The 26,765-nt window shown below is 36.7% G+C and overlaps 1 protein-coding gene across 1 annotated transcript; it reads left to right on the top strand.

The window, feature by feature from the left end:
- The first annotated feature begins 13,723 nt into the window (after positions 1 to 13,723).
- LOC103450918 (disease resistance response protein 206-like) lies at positions 13,724 to 14,630 on the top strand. The gene has a single exon (XM_008390662.4). It carries the CDS (start codon positions 13,838 to 13,840, stop codon positions 14,393 to 14,395), a length of 558 nt encoding a protein of 185 aa, XP_008388884.1. The 5' UTR covers positions 13,724 to 13,837; the 3' UTR covers positions 14,396 to 14,630.
- The last annotated feature ends 12,135 nt before the right edge of the window (positions 14,631 to 26,765 follow it).

The following is a 26,765-nucleotide window of genomic DNA, read 5'->3' as shown; positions in this document are numbered from 1 at the left end:
TGTGTTGTGCTAGGGAGTTATAGGGCGAACTCCAGGTGAGTGGGCAGTTTTGTTTTCGTATTACCTATATACTATTGAGTTTTCCCAGAAATTGAATTTAAATGAAAGCATGATTTAAAATGCCATGGATAGAATTATATGAAAAGTATGATTTGGAATGCCATGCATAGAAGTATATGAAAAGCATGAATTGATATATGATGCATATATATATATGAATTGGTGCTGTGGACGCACAGGTAAGTATCAGGTGAGTTTTATATTATTCATGTGCATTGTTGATGTGTATATTGTGGATAGCTCATAACCTGCAATCATGGTGTTAGTGCTTATATTATTCACCACACCGCACGCTCGTCTTGGATCCAAGTAGGTGGATGTCGTACAGACCAAGTGAGGGTTCCGACATGCTAGTCGTATAGATTACTAGATGTGATTCCGACTAGTGGGTGACCTTAGATTATGTGCACAGATGATTGATGAGAGAAGCACTAGAGCGTATTATTACACCATCCATGTCGTACAGACTACTTCAGGTAGTTCCGACTTATCTGCAGTGTAGTGCCGTACAGGTCATCGAGGTGACTCCGGTTGGATTGGATGTTGAGCTATGGAATTAACCGTACAGGACCAACTGCAGGGTCTCCGGTTAATTCAACTTTTCACCTGTTACATTGATGCATCATTTATTTTGTTTTCGAAATTAAAACATGGCATACTTTCGGGTTTTAAAGAAAAATTGACGATTCGAGATTTATGAAAAGTATTATGTTATTATACTATTTTCTGGGAAAAGTATACAGGTTTTACAGTGAGGGGTTAGAATTATTTTTGGCGAAATGTTTTTGAAAAGCTTGGTTTTACTGACCCACTCAATTTTGTTTTTCGCCCCTCCAGGTTCTTGAGAGCAGAGTTTTGGTGGCCACGAGGAATCCAACGGTATTCTGACAGAATTCACAAAAGTAGGACTCACCCTCGAGGGTTTCCATTTTAATAATTGTATTTTAAAAGCTTCCGAACTGTATAAATGGTTACGTCACTCTCATGTGACGGCCAGCATGCCCTCCTTCGGGACGGGGTGTGTCAGTAACCCTATCAAAAACCAAAACCTTTGACACCTACTTGGCGACATCTCCTTTGGAAAGAGAGAGAAATGAAAGCGGGAGGAAGAGAGAAGCACGGGGGACGAAAAGAGAGAAACGGGAGGGGAGGAATAGAGTGAAGACGGGGGAGGAAGATTGCTCCAAATCGTTTATTCCAATTGGGATTTGGGTATTATTCGATTTGAAAATATGGGTTGCATCATCCTCTAGCTTCCATGGTTGCCTCCTTTGTTGCATCTCTATTCTACGTGATCAGTGACCATTGTTGTTTATCTATGAGGAAGAGGAAGAGAGGTTGGAGGTGGTATTACCAAAATTAAAAGAGAGAGTAGGGTGATGTTTGCTAGTTGAGAGGTGTGATGGATGATTGGGGACTTGATAGTCGTCGGCCCATGATGGCTGATTTAGGAGGGTGACGGATTTATTTTCATTAGTTTTAGTTTTTCTTTATTTTTTTAGTTATTTAATTAAAATTATAAAGAATTTATAAATATGGATATAAAAGTCTTTTATTAAAGGGAACTTTAATGAAAAGCTCCGGTACTGTTCATTTTATCGAAAAACCACATTTTTATATTAAAAAGTCAATCATGATACTATTCACTTTACCCTTTATTTTGTCCTTATCGTTAAAACTCAAAGTTTTTAAGCCATTTTCACTAGTTTTTCTTTTATTAAAATGATAAATAAGTGATTAACATTTTCATTAAAAAGTGAGTGGAAAAATAAGACAATGAGGATTTTTTTTTTTTTTTGTTGAGTACATTGATATTTTTTTAGACTAAAGAGAGAGGGAGTTTGGCAAAGTAACACGATGAGAAACCTAATTTGGTATCGAATTCGCCATCACGAGGTTCAAATCTAAGATCTCTCACTTCCAAATGAAGAGAAATATCACTAAACCGCAATACTGAGTAGCAACAATAAAGTGGCCACTCTTATGAAAACACCTCACATTCATTAAAATTCCAGTTTTGTCCCTCATTCTTCTGAAGCCGCCCCACGCACCCCATTAAAAAGGGGTAAAAAGACCAAACAACCCAATTCGACGAGCACCCATCTTGCATTACCTCCCTCGATGTCGGCATACCGGCCCGACAACTCCCATTTTGCTGGAAACAACCCAACACCTCAACTCACTCACTCCGATACTCCTCCACCTCCATCACCTCCGACGCCAAGCCGTCATCCCATGCGGCCACCGTGTCTCCGAATTCCCTATTGCAAAACTTCACCAACCAAATGCCTCCAAATAGATTTGAAGAAGCATGAGCAAGTGGTTGGAACTTGTATTAATTTCTTCCAAAATCAACTTGTTATCTAAATGAGGAGTTTTGTTCTTTAGAAAGTTATTATGAGGCTATGAGCCACCTAAGGTGGTGAGTGCTCCGATATTCTCTGAATTATTGCTTGTCAACTACCACGCAATAATTTAGAAAGCATCATTATACTACAATAATAAAGACAATAATATATAACATATAGCTATTCCAGATCAGAAGATTGTGTTTGAGTATAACTAGGGTGCAGTTAAGAAAGATTCGATAATCAAAAAGGCCAGTCTTGACCAACCAAAGCACATGACGTGGTTAAATGGTCTACCGGCCCTACCAACCTAACATTAACCTTTCGTTTCCCATAAAATAATAAAAGAAAAACTAATTAAAAGAGCTTGAAAACTTTGAATTTTAACGAAAATGAAAAAAAAGTGTTGTAAATGAATAGTACCAGGATTGACTTTTAAAAGTAAAAATGTGATTTTTCGTTAACGTGAACAGTACCGGAAATTTTTCGTTAAAGTTTCCAATAATAAAAAGAAGATTCAATTTCATCCATAAGCAAAGACTCCACTGATTGTAACACTACCTGATAAATTAACGAAATAAATTATTGCATCCTACTTTTACTTAAAAGAAACTCGAAAATATTTCTTAAAAGAAACTGGAAAAATACTTCTTAAAAAAAAACCAAAAATATTATTATCATTCATTGCAAATCAAGAGCATCTCTAATAAAGATTTCAAAATATAAATGTCAAATGTTAATTTGATAGCTGACGTGGCAATGTCATATTTTCTCTTCCTCCAACCGATATGTTTTTTTTTTGTTTTTGTTATAAATGATATTTGTAGAACCATTTTTTTTCTTAAGAAATCAATTAAATAAATTTTCAAGATCTATAATTGGTGCATTAATAGAACTCACATAATAAAATTATTAAAAAAGTATTTGACATCAACTTTTTTCATATGTCAATCCACATAGGATTGACGTATCGGTTCGACCTTATTCCAATCTTTAAATTTGATTACATGACATTCCAATTAGAATTTGACATCTATGCCAATTAGTTGGACAATAGAGCAATTTCTCACACAGAGTCAGGACTTAGAACAAGTCTATGCAAGATGGTCTGGAGTCAGGACTTAGAATTTGACATCTATGCAAGATGGTCTGGAGTCAATTTCTCACACAGAGTCGGGACTTAGAACAAGTTCACCCTATGCCAATTAGTTGGACAATAGAGCAATTTAATCCCCAAAATCCAAAAAAAAAAAAAAAAAAATCTCTCCACCCCAGCCTAATCAGTTAGGTTATGGGGGACCCCAGCAAAGCCGGACTATTCTATCGGTAGGAATGCCTCATCTCAGCGTCTAAGTTGATCTGACGTGAGGATGATGTCAGCCACATTCCTTTCTTCTTCTTTTTTTCTAGTCAGGCGCATGGTTTTCACGTGTGGATAAAGGCGATTGAGTCAACCAAAAATTGGTGTTGGGGCCCGCACTACAAGTGCAGTCAACCCAATTGAATGAGGGGCAATGTGGCACATTATGGGCCATTGGATTTCCGACAACTATATTTCTGGACCATTGGATTTCCAACAATTTATATAATTTTGAATTTAAATCCTAACGACTAGGACACGTGGTGCAACTTGGGCCGTTAGTTTTTATTATTACCAGTCTATATTTTCCTACTTAAGAAAATCAACAAAAAATTTCTTATTGTCTTTAGGCCTGAGTGGCACAATCTGGGCTGTTGGATTGCAAAACAAATATAATCCAACGATCTATACTAATTAGGTTATTAAAAAATTTCAAAAAAATACAAAATAAACAAATTTCCTATAAATACTCAACCATCCTCTCCCACTTTACACCACATTTCAATTTCAAAAATACTTTCAACCATCCTCATGACATGTAGTGCTACAAGATTGGTTAAAAATCTAATCGAAAGTCTATCCATATAAGTTATAATTTCAAATAATGATACATGTTGTGACAGGATAGTTAAAATTTCTATCCAAAATTAAACAAAAAAATATCTTTAATTATTTAAAAATAATAATTTTAATACAATTGCATGTGCAATTCATTTACGAGGTGGAGATGCACTCGAACACTTACTATTCTCTAAAGCAATAATTGTCTTTACCTAACTGCATGTGTAGTATTGCCTTAGTGGGATGAAGTTGCTCTTGAGTCTATTGTAGGGCCATGCAAGTCACTAAATTTGTTATGAGTAATGCTAGCAAAACTAAATTTGTTGACAATGTTTTGAAAACTAAAAGATATGGAAGTTGATAATTGGTTTATTACTTACATGTTGATAAACTTACTTATTTTTATTAGTGACATATCATTTAGTTTGTAAATTTAGTCTTTTTAACATTACCCATTTGTTACAGACGACTCATTCTCTACCGACCACTTATATTATTGTTACGACTTATTATTTGAGGAGGTTAACAAATTATAATTACCATGTCCTTGTTAGGTTTTGGTCAAATTTTTAGATCTATTTTATTCAGCCACCGTCATAAAATTAAAATAAGTTTTAAATCCAATAGGGTTAAAATTAAATACCTTATGTACAAAAATGTTTAAAACGTTCATGAGCTAATTAAGAGGTAAAATGTTAAGAGTCATTTGGTGATAATTTTCGTTTTTTGTATTCCTCTTTTTATTAGATATGAGATAACAAAGGGGAGTAAATGCAACGATCATATTCACAATATAAGGTAGGTTTGAAAAACTAAAACCACTTATAATTGATCATGGCAATCCTTGAAAACTCCTCCACATGTAGCAAGATCAAGATTTCCTTTAGACAAACTATCTGTGTTAAGTTTAATCCAAGGAAATCAAGGTGGAGACCAAAGCACATGAAGAATAGTGGGCGCATTTCGAGTGATAGGTTGGATCCCAAGAGAAGAACACTAGTGTCATAACCTTGAGGAGAAGAAATGACATGAGTGTCATAACCTTAAGAGTAACCAGGAATAAACTTCTTACCATAAACCAACCTAGAATTGATAGACATGTAAAGTCAATGAAAGTAGATTGGCCGACCCTCAAAATAAACTTATTCGAGCTTTCCAAATATTCAGAGATTATGCAACTGTTGAAAAAATGGCTTACGCACATAAACATCCCAAAACTCAACCAAAGAATCTGAAAGAGGCAAAGAAGTACCAAATTGACATGCTAACGCCTCCAAGGCAGCCTAGATATCGGACAACCGAATAAAAGTTGAGCAATAGATTCCTCAAAATTATGACAAAAACAACAAAAAAAGTAAAAGATATACCACGTCATTTTAGAGCACCCTCGGTTGGAATCTTATCATGAAAAAGTAGCCAAGCCAAGATAGATAGTCGCGGCGGAATAAAATGACGCCAAATGACCTCAGCCCAAGTACAATCACTATGTTTCTTTAGAATAAGATGATAACTAGAGAAAAGCAAAGATAGATCCCTACTCAGAGCATCCTCCACCACATAGAAAATGAGTGGAGAAAGTGGGTCTCCCTGATGTACACCTTGAGAGCAAGAGAAAACCCATGTGGTGTGCCATTTACGAAAATTAAAAAGCGAGCTGACTGAAATAAAACATGCACATAGTCCACAAATATATGAGAAAAACCAAAGCTAGAAAGCACATGGAGAAGAAAATTTAAGTTCAAAGTATCAAAAGTTTTAGCAATATTGACTTTTATGCCCATGTTACCACCATAAGTCTTTTTGTCCGCAAAATTGAACCTTCTGAAACTAGAATTAGAAATACGTCTACCTTTCAAAAATACCGTTTGTTCAAGAGAAATGATATAATTGTATATAATAACAAAAATAAAAATGGTAGTCGAGATAGTTGCAACGACAACAATGGGGGGAAGGAAGTGGTGGTGGTGGTGAAGGCGGTGGTGGAGATGCCAGCAACAATGGTAAGGGTATGGTGGTGGTGATAATAGCGGGTGTTGTGATTGGGGTGCAGAGGTAACGATAGTAGTACGGGTGGAGGTAGCATCAGTGTTGGCGGTTGTAATTGTGGTGGCAGTGATGGCGGTTGTGGTATTGTTGGTGGCAGTTACAACAACGATGGTGGTGGCAATGGCGGTGATGTTAGTGGCTACGGTTGTGGTTGTGGTGGTGGTTATGGTTGTGGTGGCAATGGTGGCTGTGGTGGCAATTATGATGGTCGTGATTATGGTTATGGTGGTAGTGGTGGCGGTAGTGACGATTATGGTGGTGGTGGCAACAATAACTGTAGTAATGGTGGTGGTTTAATGTTAGTATTTGTAGTGGTAGTGGTGGCAGTCACTTTGTTTGACAATGGATGATATGTGTGTAAAAAGATAAATAATGTCATTTAAAAAAAAACAAACTAATGAGGGTATTACAAAAATTGTAAAAATTGTAAAAATTGTTGTCTAGAAGTCATTATTATTATTATTATTATTTGTTAAAGAGAAGTCATTACTTTTAAAATAAGTAGGATATTTTTTTATTACTTAACTTTAATGTAAATTAGCTTTTGGTGAACAAAAATGCAATACCAAACAAAACCTTATGATGTGTGGTATATTTAACATAAAAGTTGTGTGAATAAAATGACATTTAATATTCGGAAATTATGCAAAAGCTAATGTTAGGCCGAAACCATTTGCAGTAATTAGTTAGTTTTTTTTATAGCGTTTTGGCCCCAATATAATTAGCTAGGAGATAAAATTTCACAAGGTCGATACATGAGGACACATTTAAAAAGCAAACAACCATACAATAATTTTTCCATAACCTAAATTGTGGTAATTTCTTTCAAATAAAAAGTTAATGCTTAGTTTTTTCTTGATTAATGATTGAAATCCAGATTTCCAATGAAAAGATGTTTAGTATCTTCTTTGAATTTTATGAGGCACACTTGGACTACTGGAGCTTGGACTTATCTAGACTTACCGACCATTTTATGTCACTTTTCATTTAGATCAACAGTAAAAGCTAAATCAACACCTACCTCCACTAATGGACAAGGATTGTCTACACTCCTTGTTCTCATACCCTCCTGTTTTGTGTAGTCATGGTTAAGCCACGTCAACATTTTATATTATTTTTTTTATAGAGATAATAAGACAAAAATAAATAGTAATATAAAATGTTAACGTGGCTTAACCGTAACCACACAAACAGGAGGGCATGGGAGGGCACGAGAACAAGGAGGGCAGACAATCCTTGTCCCTCCACTAATCTCCCACCAGAATAGAACACAAAAAGGTGCACAAATTTGAGAATACATATGGACCCCAATCAGTCTTAATACTTTTCTCCTGCTACAACTGGTCTTGTGCACATATAATTGTTTTCACCTAAAGGCTAAGAATATGAAAAAGGATCCTTTTTGGATCCACTTTGTGGTGATCTTAGAGATTCCCACTTCATACCCGTTTCTTGTTGAAATGTGTTCTTTCCCAGCCTCTAAAGTTTGCTACCAAGGTGACCCCTAGGGTAAATCTCTAGGATAAGGCCCAATGTAATCTCTAGGGTAAGGGTAAGGCTAAACGTATTATTGTAAATCAACTTTCCCTTGATTTAAGGGAGGTGACTGCTTGGGGTAATGTCTTTGTGTAATGTTTAGATTAGGTAGGCAACATGCCTTCTTCTTTCTTGTCGGCTGCTTGCTGCAGTCATCCTTCCCATCTTTTTTCCCTCTCTCTTTTCATATATACCCGGTCTCACTCTTGTACAAACATATATGAAATATACATTGAAACTTTAAACAAGAAAATCTACATGGTATCAGATTTGGTTCCTTCGTGACCTGTCTCTGCCATTCTTGAAGTTGCATTTTTCGTTCAAAATCTGAACCATGGCTGAAGAAAGTTAAGTGAATCGTGATGAGGAAACTCAACATAGTCTCTCCCCAAATTTCTCAAACGTCAAGGTTAACACCAATCAACATCTGTATTCAGTTCTCTTGAACGAGTTTAATTATCTCCCTTGGTCTCGAGCTGTTTCTCTAGTTCTCAGAGGCAAAGGGAAATTAAGGTTTGTAAATGAAAGCGTTGAAGCTCCAGACATCTCATCCTCTATATATGGTGCATGGATTTGCAAAGATCAACTTGTCATGTCTTTGCTGCTCAACACCATGGAGAAACATGTTGCTAAGATTTTCAGCTACTACAATTCTTCATGTGAGCTTTGGAAAGCCTTGCAGGATATGTATGGAAATCAAAACAACTATGCACGTGTCTTTCAACTTAAGAAGGATGATACCAAGGTCCTCATAACAATTTCAACCTCATTACAAGGCCCATCTTGCTAATGCTCATCCTTCTATTATGTCACAAGGATCCATGGAGTTACTGCCAATGAATTGTCTTTTATTAATGAGTTTGCAGCTTATCTTCAAAGTAAGGGACGCGGAGGAGGTTCATAAGCTCAAAGCAATGAAGAGAACACTCATGCAGCCATGTTGGGACAGTTTGCCAACTTTCTTGCTAGAAATGAGAAAGTTCCACAGGATGAAGCACCAGGTATACTTAAAGCCTTCACCACTGCCTTGTTAACTAGTACTGAAAATGATTGTTGGATAATTGATTAAGGAGCCATAGATCACATGACAAACAAAGTCACAAATTTGCATCATTTTAAACTTTTTTCAAGTCTATTGCAAATGGAAAAAATGTCTTAGTTTTGAGAATAGGAGAAATAAACTTACTTTCACACAAAACACCTTCCACTGCCTTATATGTTCCAACCTTTCCTTTCCAACTTCTGTCAATTGGAAAGATAACAAACACCCTATACTGCCATGCCATTTTCTCACTAGATAATGTGATGTTTCAGGATGTTCTCACCATGAAGATGATTGGTGAAAGGGTCTTCATAAATGGAGTTTACTCCATGTGCAAGAACACCTGTTTTACTCAAGCCCTTCAAGCTCAATCGAAGTCCATAGATGGAAACCAACTTTGGCATAAGAGATTAGCTCACCCCTCTGAAGTTATCTTGTCTAAAATGTTTCCAAATTTTTGTCAATCACATTTTACTTGTGATACTTGTCAATTTTCTAAGTTTACTAGACTACCTTTTGGTAACTTAATGTCTAGGACAAGTATCAATTTATGGGGACCAGCAATTGAATCAATAAAAGGGTTTAAGTACTTTGTCTTATTTGTTGATGACTTCTCTTGAATGAGTTTTGTGTATCTTATGAAATCAAAGAGTGAAGTCCAAACTATTTTCAAAGATTTTTATATGCATGTTAAAACCCAATTTCAATCAGACATTAAGGTGTTGGGATCAGATAATGGCATTGAATTTCTATCCAACAACATGCTTCAATACATAACTTCTCAGGGCATAATACATCAAACCAGCTGTGTAGGGACTCTCCAAAAAATGGAGTAGCCGAGAGGAAAAAATAGAGATCTCTTGGAGAAGACTCGTGCTCTTATGCTTCACATGCATGTTCCAGAGAAATTTTGGTCATTTTCTATCCTCATTGCCACTTACCTCATCAACCGACTCCCATGTCGTGTGCTAGGGCTTAAATCTCCCTATGAAGTACTCAAGGGTAGAAAAATTGGACACACCTTAAGGTATTTGGATGTGTTTGCTTTGTTCACATTCAAGCCTTGAACCGTGACAAATTAGATGCCAGGGCAACCAAATGTGTGTTTGTGGGGTATGCTTCCACCCAAAAGGGATACAAGTACTACAATCCAGCCACTAAGAAGTGAGTTGTGTCAAGGGATGTGAAGTTTGAAGAAGATTGCCCTTATTTTACTCACAAGAGGAATGCTGCAAGTGAGGGGGAAGAACTGTTTAAAACGTTTCCATTTCCTCATGACATTTATAATCCAGTGTTGGAAGAAAGCTCAGTTAATGTGATACATAAAATTGAAGAAATACAAACTGACTCAATCTCTTATAGATGTATCCCTGCCAATAATGGAGACAATGAGTCTCATTCTGATCATTCACAATCTCCTACAGAGTCTCAAGGGCTTAGAAGAAATCATCCTCAAACCAGAAAACCTTCAACTAGGTTGGAAGACTATGTTACTTATGCCTCACGGTATCCTATCAGTGAAAGTATCAGCCTTGGTGAGTTCTCAACATCTCATGTTGCATTTCTCTGTGAAATTGATAAGCACAATGAACCTAAAAGGTTTCAAGAGGCATCTCTTCTCCCATAATGGAATCAAGCCATGGCAGATGAGCTTTGTGCTCTAGAAGAAAATAAAACTTAGAGCTTGGTTCAACTACTACCAGGAAAAAAAAGCTATTGGAAGTCATTGGATTTACAAGATTAAATTAGTGGCTGATGGTTCTATCGAGAAATATAAGGCTAAGCTTGTTGCTCGAGGTGTCACCCAAACCTAACATTTGCACGTGTGGCCAAGATGAATTCAGTGAGGGTTCTACTCTTAGTTGCAATCAATTGTGGGTGGACTTTTTATCAATTGGATGTGAAGAATGCTTTCCTTCACAGAGAATTATAAGAAGAAGTGTACATGCAGCCTCCTCCAGGTTATGATGATATTAAAGGCAACATGGTTGTAAGCTGCACAAGGCAATCTATATATTGAAACAATCCCCAAGAGCTTGGTATGCGAGCTCAGTTCAGTTTTAGATAAGGCTAGATTCCTACGAAGTAATGCTGATTCCTCATTGTTTATAAGAACTGGCACTAGTGGGAAATTGGTGGTGCTCATCTATGTGGATGATCTCATCATCACAGGAGATAGTGCTGCTAAAATTGAGGCATTAAACTCTCACTACGCCAAACCTTTGCTATCAAAGACCTAAGGAAGCTGAAGTATATTTTGGGCATTGAAATGGCAACCTCTTCAAAGGGACTGTTTCTACATCAATGAAAATATGTATTGGATCTTCTTCAGGAAGCAAAAATGCTTAACTGCAAACCTGCCATCACTCTCGTGGACTCTAAACTAAGGCTCAACACAGATAGAGAAGCCATGCATGATGTGAACTACTATCAACAATTGGTGGGCAAACTTATATATCTCACCATCACACATCCATATATCACATATGCAGTGAGCTTGGCAAGCCAATTTATGCATTCTCCTATCATTGATCATCTTAACATGGTTAAGAGAATCATGCGTTATCATAAGGGTTCGATAGGGCAAGGAATCAGTATGCGTAACAACAATTCCACTGCCATCAGTGGCTACACAGATGCAGATTGGGCAGGGAATGCACTTGATAGGAAATCTACCACCGGCGATTGCACATTTGTTGGTGGAAATATTGTCACTTGAAAAAGCAAGAAGTAACATGTCATTGGTCGCTCCAACGCAGAGGCTGAATATCGAGCCATGGCAGCCATTGCATGTGAACTTATATGGCTTAAAGGGATTCTTTCAGACTTAAGGTTTACTAGTACTACTTCCATGTCTCTTATGTGTGATAAGCAAGCAGCCATGCACATCACTGCTAACCTTGTGTTCCATGAAAGAACGAAAGACATTGAAGTGGACTGTCATTTTGTTAGAGCTAAAGTGCAAACTCAAGTCATCCAGACCATCTTCACTCGAAGCCATGATCAACTGGCAGATCTCTTTACCAAGGCTCTGGCATCTACTCTATTCCATCGTTTTTTGGGCAAGCTTGACTCGATTAACCTCCTCGATTGTAAATCAACTTTCCCTTGATTTAAGGGAGGAGACTGATTGGGGTAATGTCTTTGTGTAAGGTTTAGATTAGGTAGACAACATGTCTTCTTCTTTCTTGTTAGCTGCTTGCTGCAGTCATCCTTCCCATCTTTTTTCCCTTTCTCTTCTCATATATACCTGGTCTCACTCTTGTACAAACATATATGAAATATACATTGAAACTTGAAACCAAAAAATCTATACCGTATCGTGCGATCAGTTTTCGTTAGATACTATTTGTGTTTAATTTTAAATTAAAAAAGTCAAATGATTTCTGATATACACGATGAATAGATAAGATGTGGAAATCCTTAAGATCCCCACAAAGTAGATCGGGATAGGATCCAATTCCTAAGAATATCACTCTAAACTTTGGGAATTTAACATTTTATTAATCTGTCTTTGGAAATAAAACATTACACTTCTACTTAATTTGCTTGTTTATGACTTGTGACATCTCATCCTCGTATATCTTTCTGCTCGTTTCTCCTGGTCCATTTTTCCCCATTTTTTTAACCTTACTTTTATTTTTCATTTTGTCATCATTCTTGAAGATCGAGTAACTTTACACTTTACAATTCCACTGGAATTTGAGGCCAACTCTTATTAAAGCTTTTTCTTTTTGTTATTATATTTAGCAGCCTGGCCTGAAATTTTAATTGATCTCGTTCTTGTCGTGCTCTTCACTGTACAACTTGAGCAAAGTTAATCATAAGTGGCTAACTTTTGCTTAGAAAATATTTAAATGATGAAAGGCAATCGATAAAACAAGTTAGTGTGATGTATTATTTGATTAGCATCAATGAGTAGTCACCAACCAGAAGAAGTAATGATACCAAAGCACAACGCACCAATGAAAGGGTAATAGGAATTGTTCATGCATTTGGCTGTTAAGCCTACAACTTTTGGAAATATCTTTGAACTGCTTAATGCTTGGTTTATCTCAAAAATGTAAATCACACAACACGAACCGTCTTTTAGAAAACTCCTCTTAAAAAATATATATAAAAAAAAAAGTAATGTTATGGGGGTTAAATTTGTAGATAAAATTTTGTAAGCATAATACTAGAAAGACCAAAATTTTAAATCAAATTTACAAACCAAATAATGTGTCATCACTAAGAAATAAGCATGTTAATCAACGTTTAAGTAATAATTCAATCATCAACAACCACATCATTTTGGTTTGCAAATTTGGTCTTCCTAGCATTATTCATTTTGTAAACCAAATGATATGAAAGTTAATAATTGAATTATTATTTAATTGTTGATTAACGTGCTTATTTCTTATTGGTGACACATCATTTAATTTACAAATTTGATCTACCTAACATTACCATGAAGAAAAAAAAGATAACCATTCGTGTATTATCTACCTAGTACTAGTAATAATTGAAAATTCCTATTTAGGAACTTTAATCACTACATATAAAAACACCTGGGTCATTTTCTTGGTGATGTACATTATATTATATTATATTATAAGGTTATTGTAGTGGCAGTGGGTGACAAGCAAACCGACAATAAGAGGAAAAGTCTATTAAGAGAAGCTTGGAATCCTCATCTCCATTCATACAGTAAACAACAATATATATATAATTAATTTAATTTTAGCTTTTTAGATTTTGAAGCTTCCAAGTGCTTATAAAAAGACTCGGACAGATTGCAAACTCACAAGTAGAGCAATAACAAAAGCTCATTTTACCGAGCTTGAAGTATTCCTCTCCTTTTTGTTTCTCTCTTTGCATCTGGTCTTCTTTGCATATCCCACAATGGAAGCAAGAAGTTCCTCGGTTCTAATATTCTTCTTCATGTTCCTCGCTATATCTTCAGCCTTCCCAAAACACAAAGACAAGTACAAACCATGCAAGCACTTGGTGCTATTCTTCCATGACATTATCTACAATGGAAAAAATGCTGCCAATGCTACATCTGCGATTGTGGCAGCCCCTCAAGGATCCAACCTAACCATCTTGGCACCGAATTTTCATTTCGGGAACATAGCGGTTTTCGATGACCCCATTACCCTCGACAACAATCTGCACTCCAAGCCTGTGGGCAGGGCACAAGGGATGTACATGTATGATACAAAGAACACATTCACTGCTTGGCTTGGCTTCTCATTTTATCTAAACAGCACAGACTACCAAGGCACAATAAATTTCATCGGAGCCGACCCCATTTTGATTAAATATAGGGAGATATCCGTCGTGGGTGGCACCGGGGACTTTTTCATGCACCGGGGAGTTGCAACCATAGACACGGATTCATATGAAGGTGAAGTCTACTTCAGGCTCAAGGTGGATATCAAGTTCTATGAGTGTTGGTAAATTTGTGGTTGTTAATATATATATATTTAGTATTATGAGTTTTGGTATGTGGGGAATTACTTAGAATGGTGTTCCAATATGTTCCGCTTCATGGAGTGCTTAATTAGAGTTTGCCAAGATGCGCTTGTAGTCCATCAATAAGTGATATGCTTAAACAGTCACCTTTGTAATTTCAATCATTTTGCTTACATTTTATCCATACTCAAACCCGGTGGAAAAAGCACTGTTCATTAAACGTGCACGGGCGGAAATGCCCTTCGCTTCCTTTGTGTTCTGATTTCTTCTGACCATTTTGCAACCCTTTCACTAACAGTGCACAGGCGGTGTTGTTTGGGTCGCTTTCTCTTCTCATTTTCACTGCTTTTCTTTGCCCAAGCGTCCACCATTCTCTTGCCACGTGTCGATCATCCTGGAATGGTTCGCTTCGGATCTCTGGAAATTCCTTTGGGTTCCATTTCCATCGTTCGATTATACTTCTTGGTTTTATTTCGGTTGCTGCTCCTCTTTGGCAAAACGTTCAACTTCTCTGTGGTTCCTGGTGAGATTTACTAGGCCTGGCAAACGGGTCGTGTTTGTCGTTTTCGTATAACACATTTTATCTTAACGGGTCGTGTCGTGTCACACATGTTATCTTAACGGATCCTTAACAGGTTAGCTCACTTTACCAAATGGGTAAAGTGACCCAACCCGTTATGACCCATTAAAAAAAATATTTTTTTTTTCTTAAATTTGCACATACCACACATTGCCACATAAATATTACTTCAAAACATTAAAACACATTTGTTGTTTAAGTACTACATCTACACTCGAAAATAAAAGTCTAATAAACAAACATCCATACACTACTAGTCTATTACAAAATATTAAATTGTCACACCCCGATCCCGACATATGTCCAGGATCGACACGTAACGTCACCAAATACTAGTATCTCTAACTTTCCCTGCCTTTGGGATAAGGAAAAGCATAACTCGAAAATAGGATCGCAAAGTAATTTTTCGTATACTTTATGGTTGCATCTAACCTCCTCGTTAGACTACCTACGTACCCTCAATAGGGATCAAGTCATTCGTAGTTCGTCCTTTGCTACAACTCGACATATATCACAGTCTGTTCAAGCCGAAAGGCATAATATTCCTGAATTAAACATATGGACTTAACAAGCATGAATTATTTGATTCAAGCTACATAACGAATCCACATGACAATCAAGGTTTCTATTTCATTCATCATATAAACCATATGGTTTCAACATAAAATCGGAATTCATAGAGTGTAACATATCAAAGAACCAACAAAGCACAATAGTATTCTTTAGTCGCATTGATCATTGATCTAATTGTATTAATAACAATCATATTCAACATCATTCCACAAACACCTCAAGTAACCCATTCCATGAATCAAGAAGACACGATATTAACATTTAATTATGTTAATCAGTCAACCAAATCACATATCAGTGCACGAAATTTAATAAAGGAATTCTACATAATTCCCTGCCTGGATTCCAAGTAATAATATGATAATTATAATTTATATTCACAAGGTCTATTGTGGGTAATTCTCATTCACTCGAATCCAGAGTTCTAGTCTAACTTATGGAAATGAGCAAGAGTAGGGATTCCAGACAACTCAACAGAATCCAAACTAAATTATGATCGCTTATCGAAATATACCAAGTACAACTAATCATCAACCTCTCTAAAATGCATATGATCCCCCATCGCGGATATACCAAGCAGAACCATAGGCATAATCTCATCGTGCAGGCAGTGATCACCCATCACGAATATACCAAGCATGATCACTCCTGAATACATATGGTCCCCCATCACGAATATATCAAGCAGAACCATATACATAATCTAATAATATAGACAGTGATCACCCATCGCGGATATACCAAGCATAATCACCCCTAACAGTCCCCCATTACGGTTATACTAAGCAGGACTGTATTCCGTAGCTCTAGGTAGTGATTACCCATCGCAGATATACCAAGCATGACCACTCCTAGAATGCGTATGGTCCCCCATCGCAGATATACCAAGCAGTACCATAAGCATAGTCTAATCATGCAGACGGTGTTCATCCATCATCGATATACCAAGCATGATCACCCCTGAAGTACGTATGGTCCCCCATCGTAGATATACTAAGCAAGACTATCCATGTACCTCTGTTACATGGTGCAGTCAAGTCAACACACAATCTACCCTTACCTCAACCCCTATGATTTACGATATAGGCACATGCTCTATCAACTTCTCATGACTACTAACTATCTTGTCATACAAGCATAAAAGTTCTACAGCATACTTCTAATAAGATTCCAGGCTCACATTGTCATAACAATAGTCATACACATCATTCACATTGCTAAAAAGATAATTAAACCCACATATATCACAACCATCATCAGTACACAAGCCAAATCATGTTTAATAAACATAGGTCTATGGCTAAATATATAAAAATCACTTTTTAATAGAAATTACATTTATAAAACCAAATCATATTCACAACGGATACTAATATAAGAAATTAAGGTAATAACCCTATCCCATATATTCAAGTCACTCACTAACCAATGTGGGTCCACTAGACTTCACTTAGTCTCCCGTAGTACCAATTCTAGCATCTAGAACGTTTCGAGACATGTTGACCAAAAGTCAACTCTCGGTCAACGGTAAGGTCCACAACTCTACGTAATTCGATCCGAAAGATCCGCACTTCGGATTTCGAATCCGTAACTTGCTAAGGTTCTCATTATACTCATAGAACATCATACTAAAATCTCACCATGATCCAACGGTCGGATCTCCGCCAATCACAATTTCCAGTGGTGGTCAACATTTTATTTTACGAACTTACAAATCCAATTCGGGAAGATCCGTATGTCGGATTCCCAATCCATAACTTCCTAGTGTCCTCAAATATTATGTACTATAATGTATTAAAGTTTGGTGACGATCCAACAATCGGATCGTCGATTCACTTAAGGTCCAAGCGGCGATCTCTATCCAAACTATAGTCATACGATGAGATTCCGTCAATCGAACTTCACATATGGAATCATGATATCCAAATTAGTCTAGGAAGGGCAGGTGGGGGGTCTCGGTCCACGTGCCGCCGCACATGGCGGCCAGCTACCCCGACTCGTCGGAAAATTCCAACTATTTCTAAAAATTACCAAGTTTGACAAAAAACTTTAAAGGCAACTTGATGACTTCTTGAGTGGACTTGAGAAATGCGTCACCCGACTACTTGTAATTGATACAATACTAAATTACTTATCATTACTTGATTGTATCATGGAAAACTCAAATGTTTTGGCTCAGTATGACTGATTGCCAACATCATTGATATGATTATTAGTAGGTGTAGAATTTTATCGCAAAGTCCCAGTAACATTAACGAACCTCCCACGTATGAAATATATATATATTATTTTGTTTTATATCCGATGTGAGACTCTATTCTTCTACATATAAAGTGGGTGGAAAAATAAGCATGTAAGTGTGTACAACAAATACACAAGATGGTAATTGTTGTACATGTAAATTTCATTGCATATAAATGATGCATTGCAAAGCTTCACATGGCATATGACTCATCACAAATTGACAAGTCATTAATGACGTGTGGCACAAGTCAAGCAAAGGAAGTATAAAACTTCCCCAAAATTCGGCAATAAGGGAGAATTCCCCTTAAATTCGGCTAGGGAATCCAAATTGATCCTAAAATGGTAAAGAAAGCTTAACATTTTCATAAAACAAGTAAGAATTGAAGATTGCTCACAAAATAGGCAACAAGATCCTTAAATTCGGCCAAGGGAGTATAGTGGCTGAAATTAAGACACAAAACATGTCTAAAATCATCTCAAAAGCAAGCCTACAAATACAAGGTCCTCCCACAAGCGTAAAGGGTCAAAAAATCTCTACACAGAAGAACCTCTGCCAAACCTTTGAAGACTAATACACTACCAAAGCTCTCTTCAAAGAACATTCAATTAAAGCTAAAGTTTTCTCTCGACCAAAGCCAAAACACTTCCTTGAAGAATCAACAAGCACGCGTGCCGATTCCTTCAAGACTTTGTTGCAAGCTTATAAACTTGTAGCAATGTTCATTTCAAGATCAAGTCGCCAAGACCTTGAAGCAACGAAATCCCGCATTAAACACTACCCCTTGCCTCACCCTTGAGGTGAAGATCATCCATACGTTGTTTTCAAGCTTAAAACTTAAAGCAATCGTTCAACTGTTCGTCCGAGATCAAGTCACCGTGACCCTTGGATCAACAATTACGCATCTACATTAAATTTGAAGACTGACTCGGAGGAAAATTGTAAACAGAGATTGTAACCTACAAATTCAAATCAATACAAATCTACTTTGTACACGTGTTCTCGTTTCATTCGTTACAGAATTTTCGTGTTTACAACTGCTTATTGGCTATGACCACTATATCAAATGTTTTTCCTACTTAATGACATTCAATAAAGATCACCCTCAAGTTAACTATGTGTATCTCTTAAAACTGCGGCCCAACAACCCCCCTTCCCCCCCCCCAAAAAAAAATTCCCTCTAGATCTGCAACAAACCATACTTGTTGACCCCTTACTCCGGCTTGAGGACAGTGGCATCATCTCTCGCCCTCATCTTAACCCCCCCTCCTAGCCCATAGAGCCCTTACTCCCATCCCCCCCTCCATTTCCTCTTGACCGATGCTTTGGCGCCCCTTCCACTTTTCCCCTTTTTCTCCATTTTATTGGTGTTGCCCAACACCTATTCTCCCCCACCATTTTGTGGAAACCATTTTTCATGTCTTTGGTGGAGCCTCTGCCTAAAAATAGAGATTTACCTTTCCCAAGCCCTTTTCCCTTGATTTTTAGCTCTAGATATATGACTTTGAGTTGGTTTTCTTATTCTTGGTGGGTAGGATCCACCTTCTACAACTAATCTTCATAGTGGAAGTCCGATTTGTGGTGGCACAACCTTATTTGGCTAGATATGTGGTGGCCCCACCTTACTTAACTCTTGGTAAGCGAGTGATGTGGCCTCGTTTGTCAACAATGATTTTGACGTGATCTCGTTTGCTAGTAATTACATTGTGTGTGTCCTAATACGGTAGTTTATTGCACCTACCGTCTTTGTGACAAATTTTTACCGGTGAAAAAAATAACTTTTAGGGTTGCATTTCAAGCATCTTTTCATATCTAAACTATATATTAACAAAATTTTCTTTGTCAACCAAAATAGGGTGAAAAAACAATTTGTTCTTATATTACAAAGCAAAATCATCAACATTAATGTAATTTCGCACGAATCATATTTTGCTATTTTGTTTTTCAAGTGTTGATAAAGCCACACACATATCCTATTTCTCCATCCACCTGTTAATAAAAAAATTAATGACATATTTAACCATTTATCAAAAGACTTTTAAAACCCTATTTAAAAGTAATTTAATATGCAAGCAACACTTTACCACATTGGTGGAAAGGTGTTAGTCCTTGCATGACGGCATGAGTTCAAACTCTGTTAGTGGCTAATCTAACAAAATCTATCGTTTGACTAAAATAATGAAATAAAATAACTAATTTAATATATTTCTAGCAAAAAAAGAAATATAAAATATAAAAAAATAGCTAGAAATGGGATGAAGTGCCCAATCTATTTCTCTCTCTTCCAATCTCTCTCTCTTTCTCTCTCTCTCTCTAAAAACTTAGTTTTCTTACTCACGAAGATAGTAGTTTCAATATGGTATCACGTCTCTCTACCTCACGACGATCGATCCTCTTCTGTTGTTCAAATTGATGAATGTTCATTGATTTTCTCTCATTTTCTCTGAATTCGTACCTACAATTTATGTTTTGAGCATTGATTTGATCTCTATTAGTCATGGCATTACCCTCGGAATCATCTTCTCCGATTGAACAGACATTGCCAAACCCTAATTTTTCTGGAATTTCTGGAATTTCTCCGACATCGAATTCTTATACCTCTTTGACGATTCAAAATAGGTAGTATGGTTCTGATCAAGCTGAAACAATTGAACTACCTTCCATGGCGTGCCTTGTTTGGACCTGTTCTCCATTGATGTAAGCTCATCAGCCTCATTGACGGCACTAAACCATGTTCATCGCCGCTCTTGCCTGATCGCTCTCTCAACCCTATCTTTGAATCATGGTATGAAAAAGATCAAAACCTACTTTTTTTTGTTAAACTCTACATTGTTTAAGGAGATTATTCCCTTCACTATTGGTGTTTCATCATCGCGTAATCTCTAGATCAAACCTGAGCAACGATTTGGTGGTGTATTGGATGCTCACATTCATAAACTACGATCTCATCTTCAATCAGTTCAAAAAGGCTCTCAATTGATCTTTGAGTACCTAAAACAAATCAAAGAAATCTATGACTCTCTCACAACCATTGAATCTATTGTCTTTGATCGGACTTAATTGCAACAACTCTTCATGGTTTGCTTGATGAATTTAAGTCATTCATTGACTCGATTATGCTTCATCTCTCATCTACCTCTCTTTATGAACGTCATGGATTGCTTCTTACAAAGGAGATCTATATGGCTCGCATAAAACGATCCATATCATCCACCACTACTAAGCCATTTCAAGTTTCCTTTATGCAGTCTCAGGCACCTCTTCTCCATACTTCTCCACAAGTCTTTGTTACTCAAAATCAGCCACTGCAAAACTCATTCAAGCACAATTCTAATCGAGGTCATAATAATCGAGGCTACAACACCAACAGAGGGAACAATCGAGGAAATTTCAATCATAACAACTATCAAGGCAATAATCGAGGCAACTATTCTCATGGTAATTATTAAGGCTCTCGTGGCAATTATCAGAACTTTTCAACTCACACAGGTTCTAAAGTTCCTTGTCAAATTTATGGATCCACTAGTCACGAAGCAATTGATTGCTTTGATCGCATAAACTGTGAGATCTTTGGAAGAGTACCACCTGCAAAATTGACTGCTTTCTGTGCTCCCTACTCTTCCAAGTCTAATCCATCTTGGTTGATTGACTCTTGTGCCACCTCTCATATCACAAATGATATCCCAAATATCTCAGCACCATCTCTATATACTGGTGAAAACAAGGTTTACATTGACGATGGTAAAGGTTTGTCAATTTCTCATGTTGGTCAATGGTAAGGGTTTGTCCATTTCTTATGTTGGTTATTCCTCTTTGAATACTCTTCATGGTTCCTTTAAACTGAGTAATGTCTTACATGTTCTTCACATGAAACACAATAATTGTGCATTAACTCTTGACCCTGATGGATCCATTGTTAATGATCGTATTTTGGGAAAAATGCTTTTGCGATAACTAGTTAAAGATGGCTTTTATCCCTTTCAACCATCCAGTACACCCTCTTCATTTCCTTCAGCCTTAATAAGTGTCAAAGCTCCTGTCAAAGTTTGGCACAAAAGATTGGGACATCCCTCAACATCCATCTTTAGAAGGATATTGTCTAAAAATAAAGTAGCATTACAAGGAAAGTCTATTGTTGATTTCTTTTGTACTGATTGTGTTCTTGCTAAGAATCACAAACTTCCCTTCAATACTACTAGATATGTATCTACACAATGTTTAGAGTTGATTCATTGTGATTTGTGGGGTCCTGCTTTAAGGATTTCACTTAGTGGTTTCAACTATTACATGTTACTGTTGATGACTATAGCAAGTATAGCTGGCTCTTTCCTTTAAAATCTAAGTCTAAAGCTTTTCATACCTTTGTTGTATTCAAGTCTTATGTAGAAAACTCTCTTGGTAATAAAATAAAGACATTGCGTTCAGATTCAGGGGGTGAATTCACTTCCAATGCTTTCAATTCTTTTCTCAGCACTCATGGTATTCTTTATTAGCTGAGTTGTCCACATACTCCTAAACAAAATGGTTGTGCTGGGAGAAAACACATACATCTTATTGAAACTGCAAGAACCCTACTTGTTGCCTTCAAGGTTCCTTTATTTTATTGGGTGGAAGCATTTTCCACAACTTTATATTTGATCAACAGGTTTCCTATTTCTAGGATATCAAAGTCTCCATAGGAGTTACTCTTTCACAAGTCTTCTGACTATTCACGACTTAAAGTTTTCGGTTGCAGCTGCTTTCCATGACCCAAGCTCAAGCCTTATATTCATTCCAAATTGGATCCCAAGAATGTACCTTGTGTGTTTCTTGGCTACAGTCTACAACATAAAGGTTATAGATGTCTTAATCCCAACACTAGCAGGATTTACATGTCTCGACATGTCATTTTTTATGAAGATACCTATTCATTTCACAAATGCATCAAGTTATCATCAGCTTAAAGTACTCCTATCAGTTCTTCAGTATTTGATATGCAATTCTCTGTGTCTCAACCTAGCAATAATTTTGGTACTCAAGATAACTCTACATCTAGTTCAGCATCTAGTCCTCCCATTGGATCTCATATGTCTTCTCAATCTCCTTCAGCTACTCAGATTGTTACAAGTGGCCTTATTACTAGTTCCTCATCTCCAATTGTCACCACTGTTAATAATCACCCTATGGTCACCAGATCAAACGCTAGAATATACATGCCCAAGGCATATTCAGCAATCAAACATCATCTTCCCACTAATCTTGAATATGTTCATAATACATACTTGTAGGCATCCAAATATGCTCATTAGAGATCTGCAATGCAAAAAGAATTCAATGCTTGTAGTCCACTAGTACATGGTCTTTAGTTCCTACCTCAAATTCTCATAAAATTGTTGGATGTAAGTGGGTGTTTCGAATTAAAAAGAAACCTGATGGCACTATAAACACATATAAAGCCCGTTTTATTGTAAAGGAATTTCATCAACAAGCTGGTATTGACTATCAAGATACATTAGTCATGTAGCTAAACCAGTAACCATAAGGGTTCTTCTATCTCTTGCAGTTCAATTCAATTGGTTCTTAAATCAGTTGGGTATAAGCAACGCTTTTCTTCATGTTGATTTAAAAGAAGATGTGTATATAAAGCAACTGCAGGTTTTATTGATTCCTTAATGCCTGATCATGTTTGTAAATTGAGAAAGTCCCTCTATGGCTTAAAACATGCACCAAGGGCCTGGTTTGACAAGTTATTTTAGGTTCTACACACTTTTGGTTTTGTTCAATCCTTTTCAGATGCATCCTTATTTGTCTTCAAATGATCTGCCTTGGTCATAATGTTGGTATATGTAGATGATATCCTTGTTACAGGTCCAAATACTGTCTTATGTCAATCTTTTATTCAAAAGTTAAGTGCTATCTTTTCAATTAAAGATTTTGGGCCTTTGCATTACTTTTTGGGGCTAAAAGTTCAAAGAACACTAGAGGGGATCTTTCTTCGCCAAAGCAAGTATCTTCTTGATCTTCCTTAAAAGACAAATATGGAAGGTTCTAAGCCTTGCTACATTTATCTCAGTTCCACCAAGCTTGATCACAGTGGTCCTCTTCTGTCTAATCCCACTGATTACAGGTTCATTGTTAGTAGTCTTCAATATTTGACTTGGACGAGACCTAATCTCTCCTTTGCAATGAATCAAATTTGCCAATTTATGCATGTTCCTAGAGACCAACATATGCTAGCAGCTAAAAGAGTTCTTCGATATTTCAAAGGTGCAATTTCTCAAGGCATTTGGTTTAAGAAAGGTAATGTTCATCTCACTGCATACTCGGATGCAAATTGGGCAAGCTGCACGTTTGATCGTAGATCCACTAGTGGTTACAGTATTTTTCTTGGTTTAAACTTAATTAGCTAGAGTGCAAAGAAACAAGCTATTGTAGCTCGATCATCCGCAAAAGTTGAATATCGATCTTTGGCACACACAGCTGCTGAGCTTACATGAATATGCAAAATACTTCATGATATTGGTTTCTTTCTTAGTTCTATTCCCAACTTATGGTGTGATAATATCTTAGCTATCTCTTTAGCTTCAAATCCTTTTTTTCATGCAAGAACTAAACATGTTGAAATAGATTATCATTATATCTGAGAGTTGGTTCTTGCAAATCTCATCAAAGTTCAGTTTGTTTGTAGTAAAGATCAGTTGGCTGATATTTACACTAAGTCTTTGTCCAAAAACAGGTTTTGTCACTTGAAGTCCAAACTTCTAATTGGAACTCTTGCTTAGTCTAATATTAGCTTAAGGGGGTGTACTGAGGCAAATGCCTCATCATCAAAAGATGTTAGTCTGTTATAACAGTAAATTGTTAGTTGAGATTAGTTGTGGTATAACATGTAATTAGTTGTAGTTAATTAAGGGTATTGTTGTACAAATCCAAAGGCTATATATACTCCTTGTAATAACATTATCAAGTAATGAAATCATATTTTTTATAATCCAATCTCTCTCTATATTTCTCTCTCTCTAAAAACTCTGTTTTCTTACTAAGATAGCAGTTTCCATATCTCCCTCATACTCTTTCCATCCTATTTCTCTCCCACTTATCTCTCCTCCATCCCCATCTCTCCCCTATACTCTCTCCATCTTATTCCTCTTAAAAGAAGCTGCCCCCAGCAGGGGTTGTGCCTTATTTATTGTCGCCGACCGGGGTAGGTGGTGTTGTGGCCCATTGGTTTGTATTTTTAATTTTTCAGCCTTTTTGTTTTTACATTTTACAACTTAAGCCAGTAGGGATAGTTAAGGGACTAAACATCTCTTCCTTTTGAAAAATTGATTAAACATTTTTCCCTACAATTTTGGTGCTTAGTTTCATTTTATTTTATTTTATTACAAGTTTATTCTTCACATTATTTCTTTATTGATGTTACCTTTTTTTTCCTCCTATTTTTATGCATCTCTTATTATGATGATTTAGATTTTTTTTTATTAAAATGTTTATATTAGTAAATTAAATAGAATGTTCAAAAACTCATTGCCAGGTACATTGGATTATATCGGTACGTTTGGTTACCTATAACATGAATACATTTGGTTTACAGTACATTTAAAATTTTGACACATTTGGTTTCTTGATACATTTGGTTTTCTAGTGCATTTGGATTTTATGTTACATTTGGTTTTGGTATATTTGAATTTTTGGTACATTTGGTTTACGGTACATTTGAATTTTTTGTACCTTTGTTTTCAAACCATAAGTTTTAATTACTTTTTTTTTTTTTACTAATATTGGGAAATTATTTTAATTTTTTTTTTATAGAAGGGGTCATTAAAAACTTAGGAGTTCAAGGGATTAGGGAAATTAAATTTCCTAGATTGTAGGCAATTTGTGACAACCCATCCCTAAATTTATTTATAAATTTTAAATTAGGGATTTTACAAAAATGCCCTCTTTAGGGATTTTACAAAAATGCCCTCTTGAGGCAAAGATTTTGACCTTCGTTGACCATCAGTTAGAGAAACGTAGGGCTTATTCTTTTAGTGTGTCCTCGTAGTACTCGTCACTACGAATGCATGAGCAAAAACCGTTTGCGACTCAGGATTATAATGGTATAGTTACGGACGTTTGAAATTGGTTATTTAAAATTTAGTTATAAATTAATTCAAACTCCCACCATGTGGGAGTGGTAACCAATCAGCTTTAAGGGAAGAAAGGAGTGACCAATCAACAAATTTAGGAAAGAAGCCAACCAATTAGGAGAGGAGAGAGATAAGCATTAACTCTTCCTTCGTGTGAACGTGCACACCAAACTCGACGGTGATCCGGGTTGTTTTTGGCCAAATTCCACCATTTTTCAGGCGATTTGCATCCATCCTCCACCTGCAGCTTCTTCCCCAACCTCTCCTCTTTCATCTCCACCAAAAATCAAGGGTTTTTAAAGCCTAAATCGTGAAGAACTCCACCAGAGCACCGAAGGTGCTCGACGGCGATTCTGCGGTTCGGGCAAGTTCCACCACCCTTAATCAACTCCCCTTGGACCCAGGAACAAGACCCAACCAGTGATAGGGGCGTTGGAAAACTGGAGAAGTCGGTCGACGAACACCCATTCTAGGGTTTCTGGTAGATTCATGGCGATTTAAGGCTTTTTCTAGCCAAATGGGACTTGGCCACATGTATAAAACTTACTCTACTCATTGAGATCTTCATTTTTGTGAAAGTTGAGAATTTTTAGAAATAATTGATTTTTCTGGAGAGTCGGACGGCCAACTGTCATGTGCAACAGCGCGAGGCGATGTCATATGGTTTGAGACCCCACCTACCCATCCTAGGTGATAGGAGCATATTTATGCAACTTAGTTAGCTTGTTTCTTGGCATTTACTTAGTTTAATTCTAGTTATTTTAGTACTTTAAGCTATTTTCGTGTGTGTGTAGGTTCAAATAACAAAGTTGGCAACAAAGTGCTATTTGGAGCTTTTTTGGGCCAAGA

This window comes from Malus domestica, chromosome 06 (genome assembly GCF_042453785.1).
Source record: "Malus domestica chromosome 06, GDT2T_hap1".
NCBI classification, from domain to species: Eukaryota; Viridiplantae; Streptophyta; class Magnoliopsida; order Rosales; family Rosaceae; genus Malus; species Malus domestica.
The sequence above is the reverse complement of the archived record's forward strand: the minus strand, read 5'-3'. Positions and strand labels throughout refer to the sequence as shown.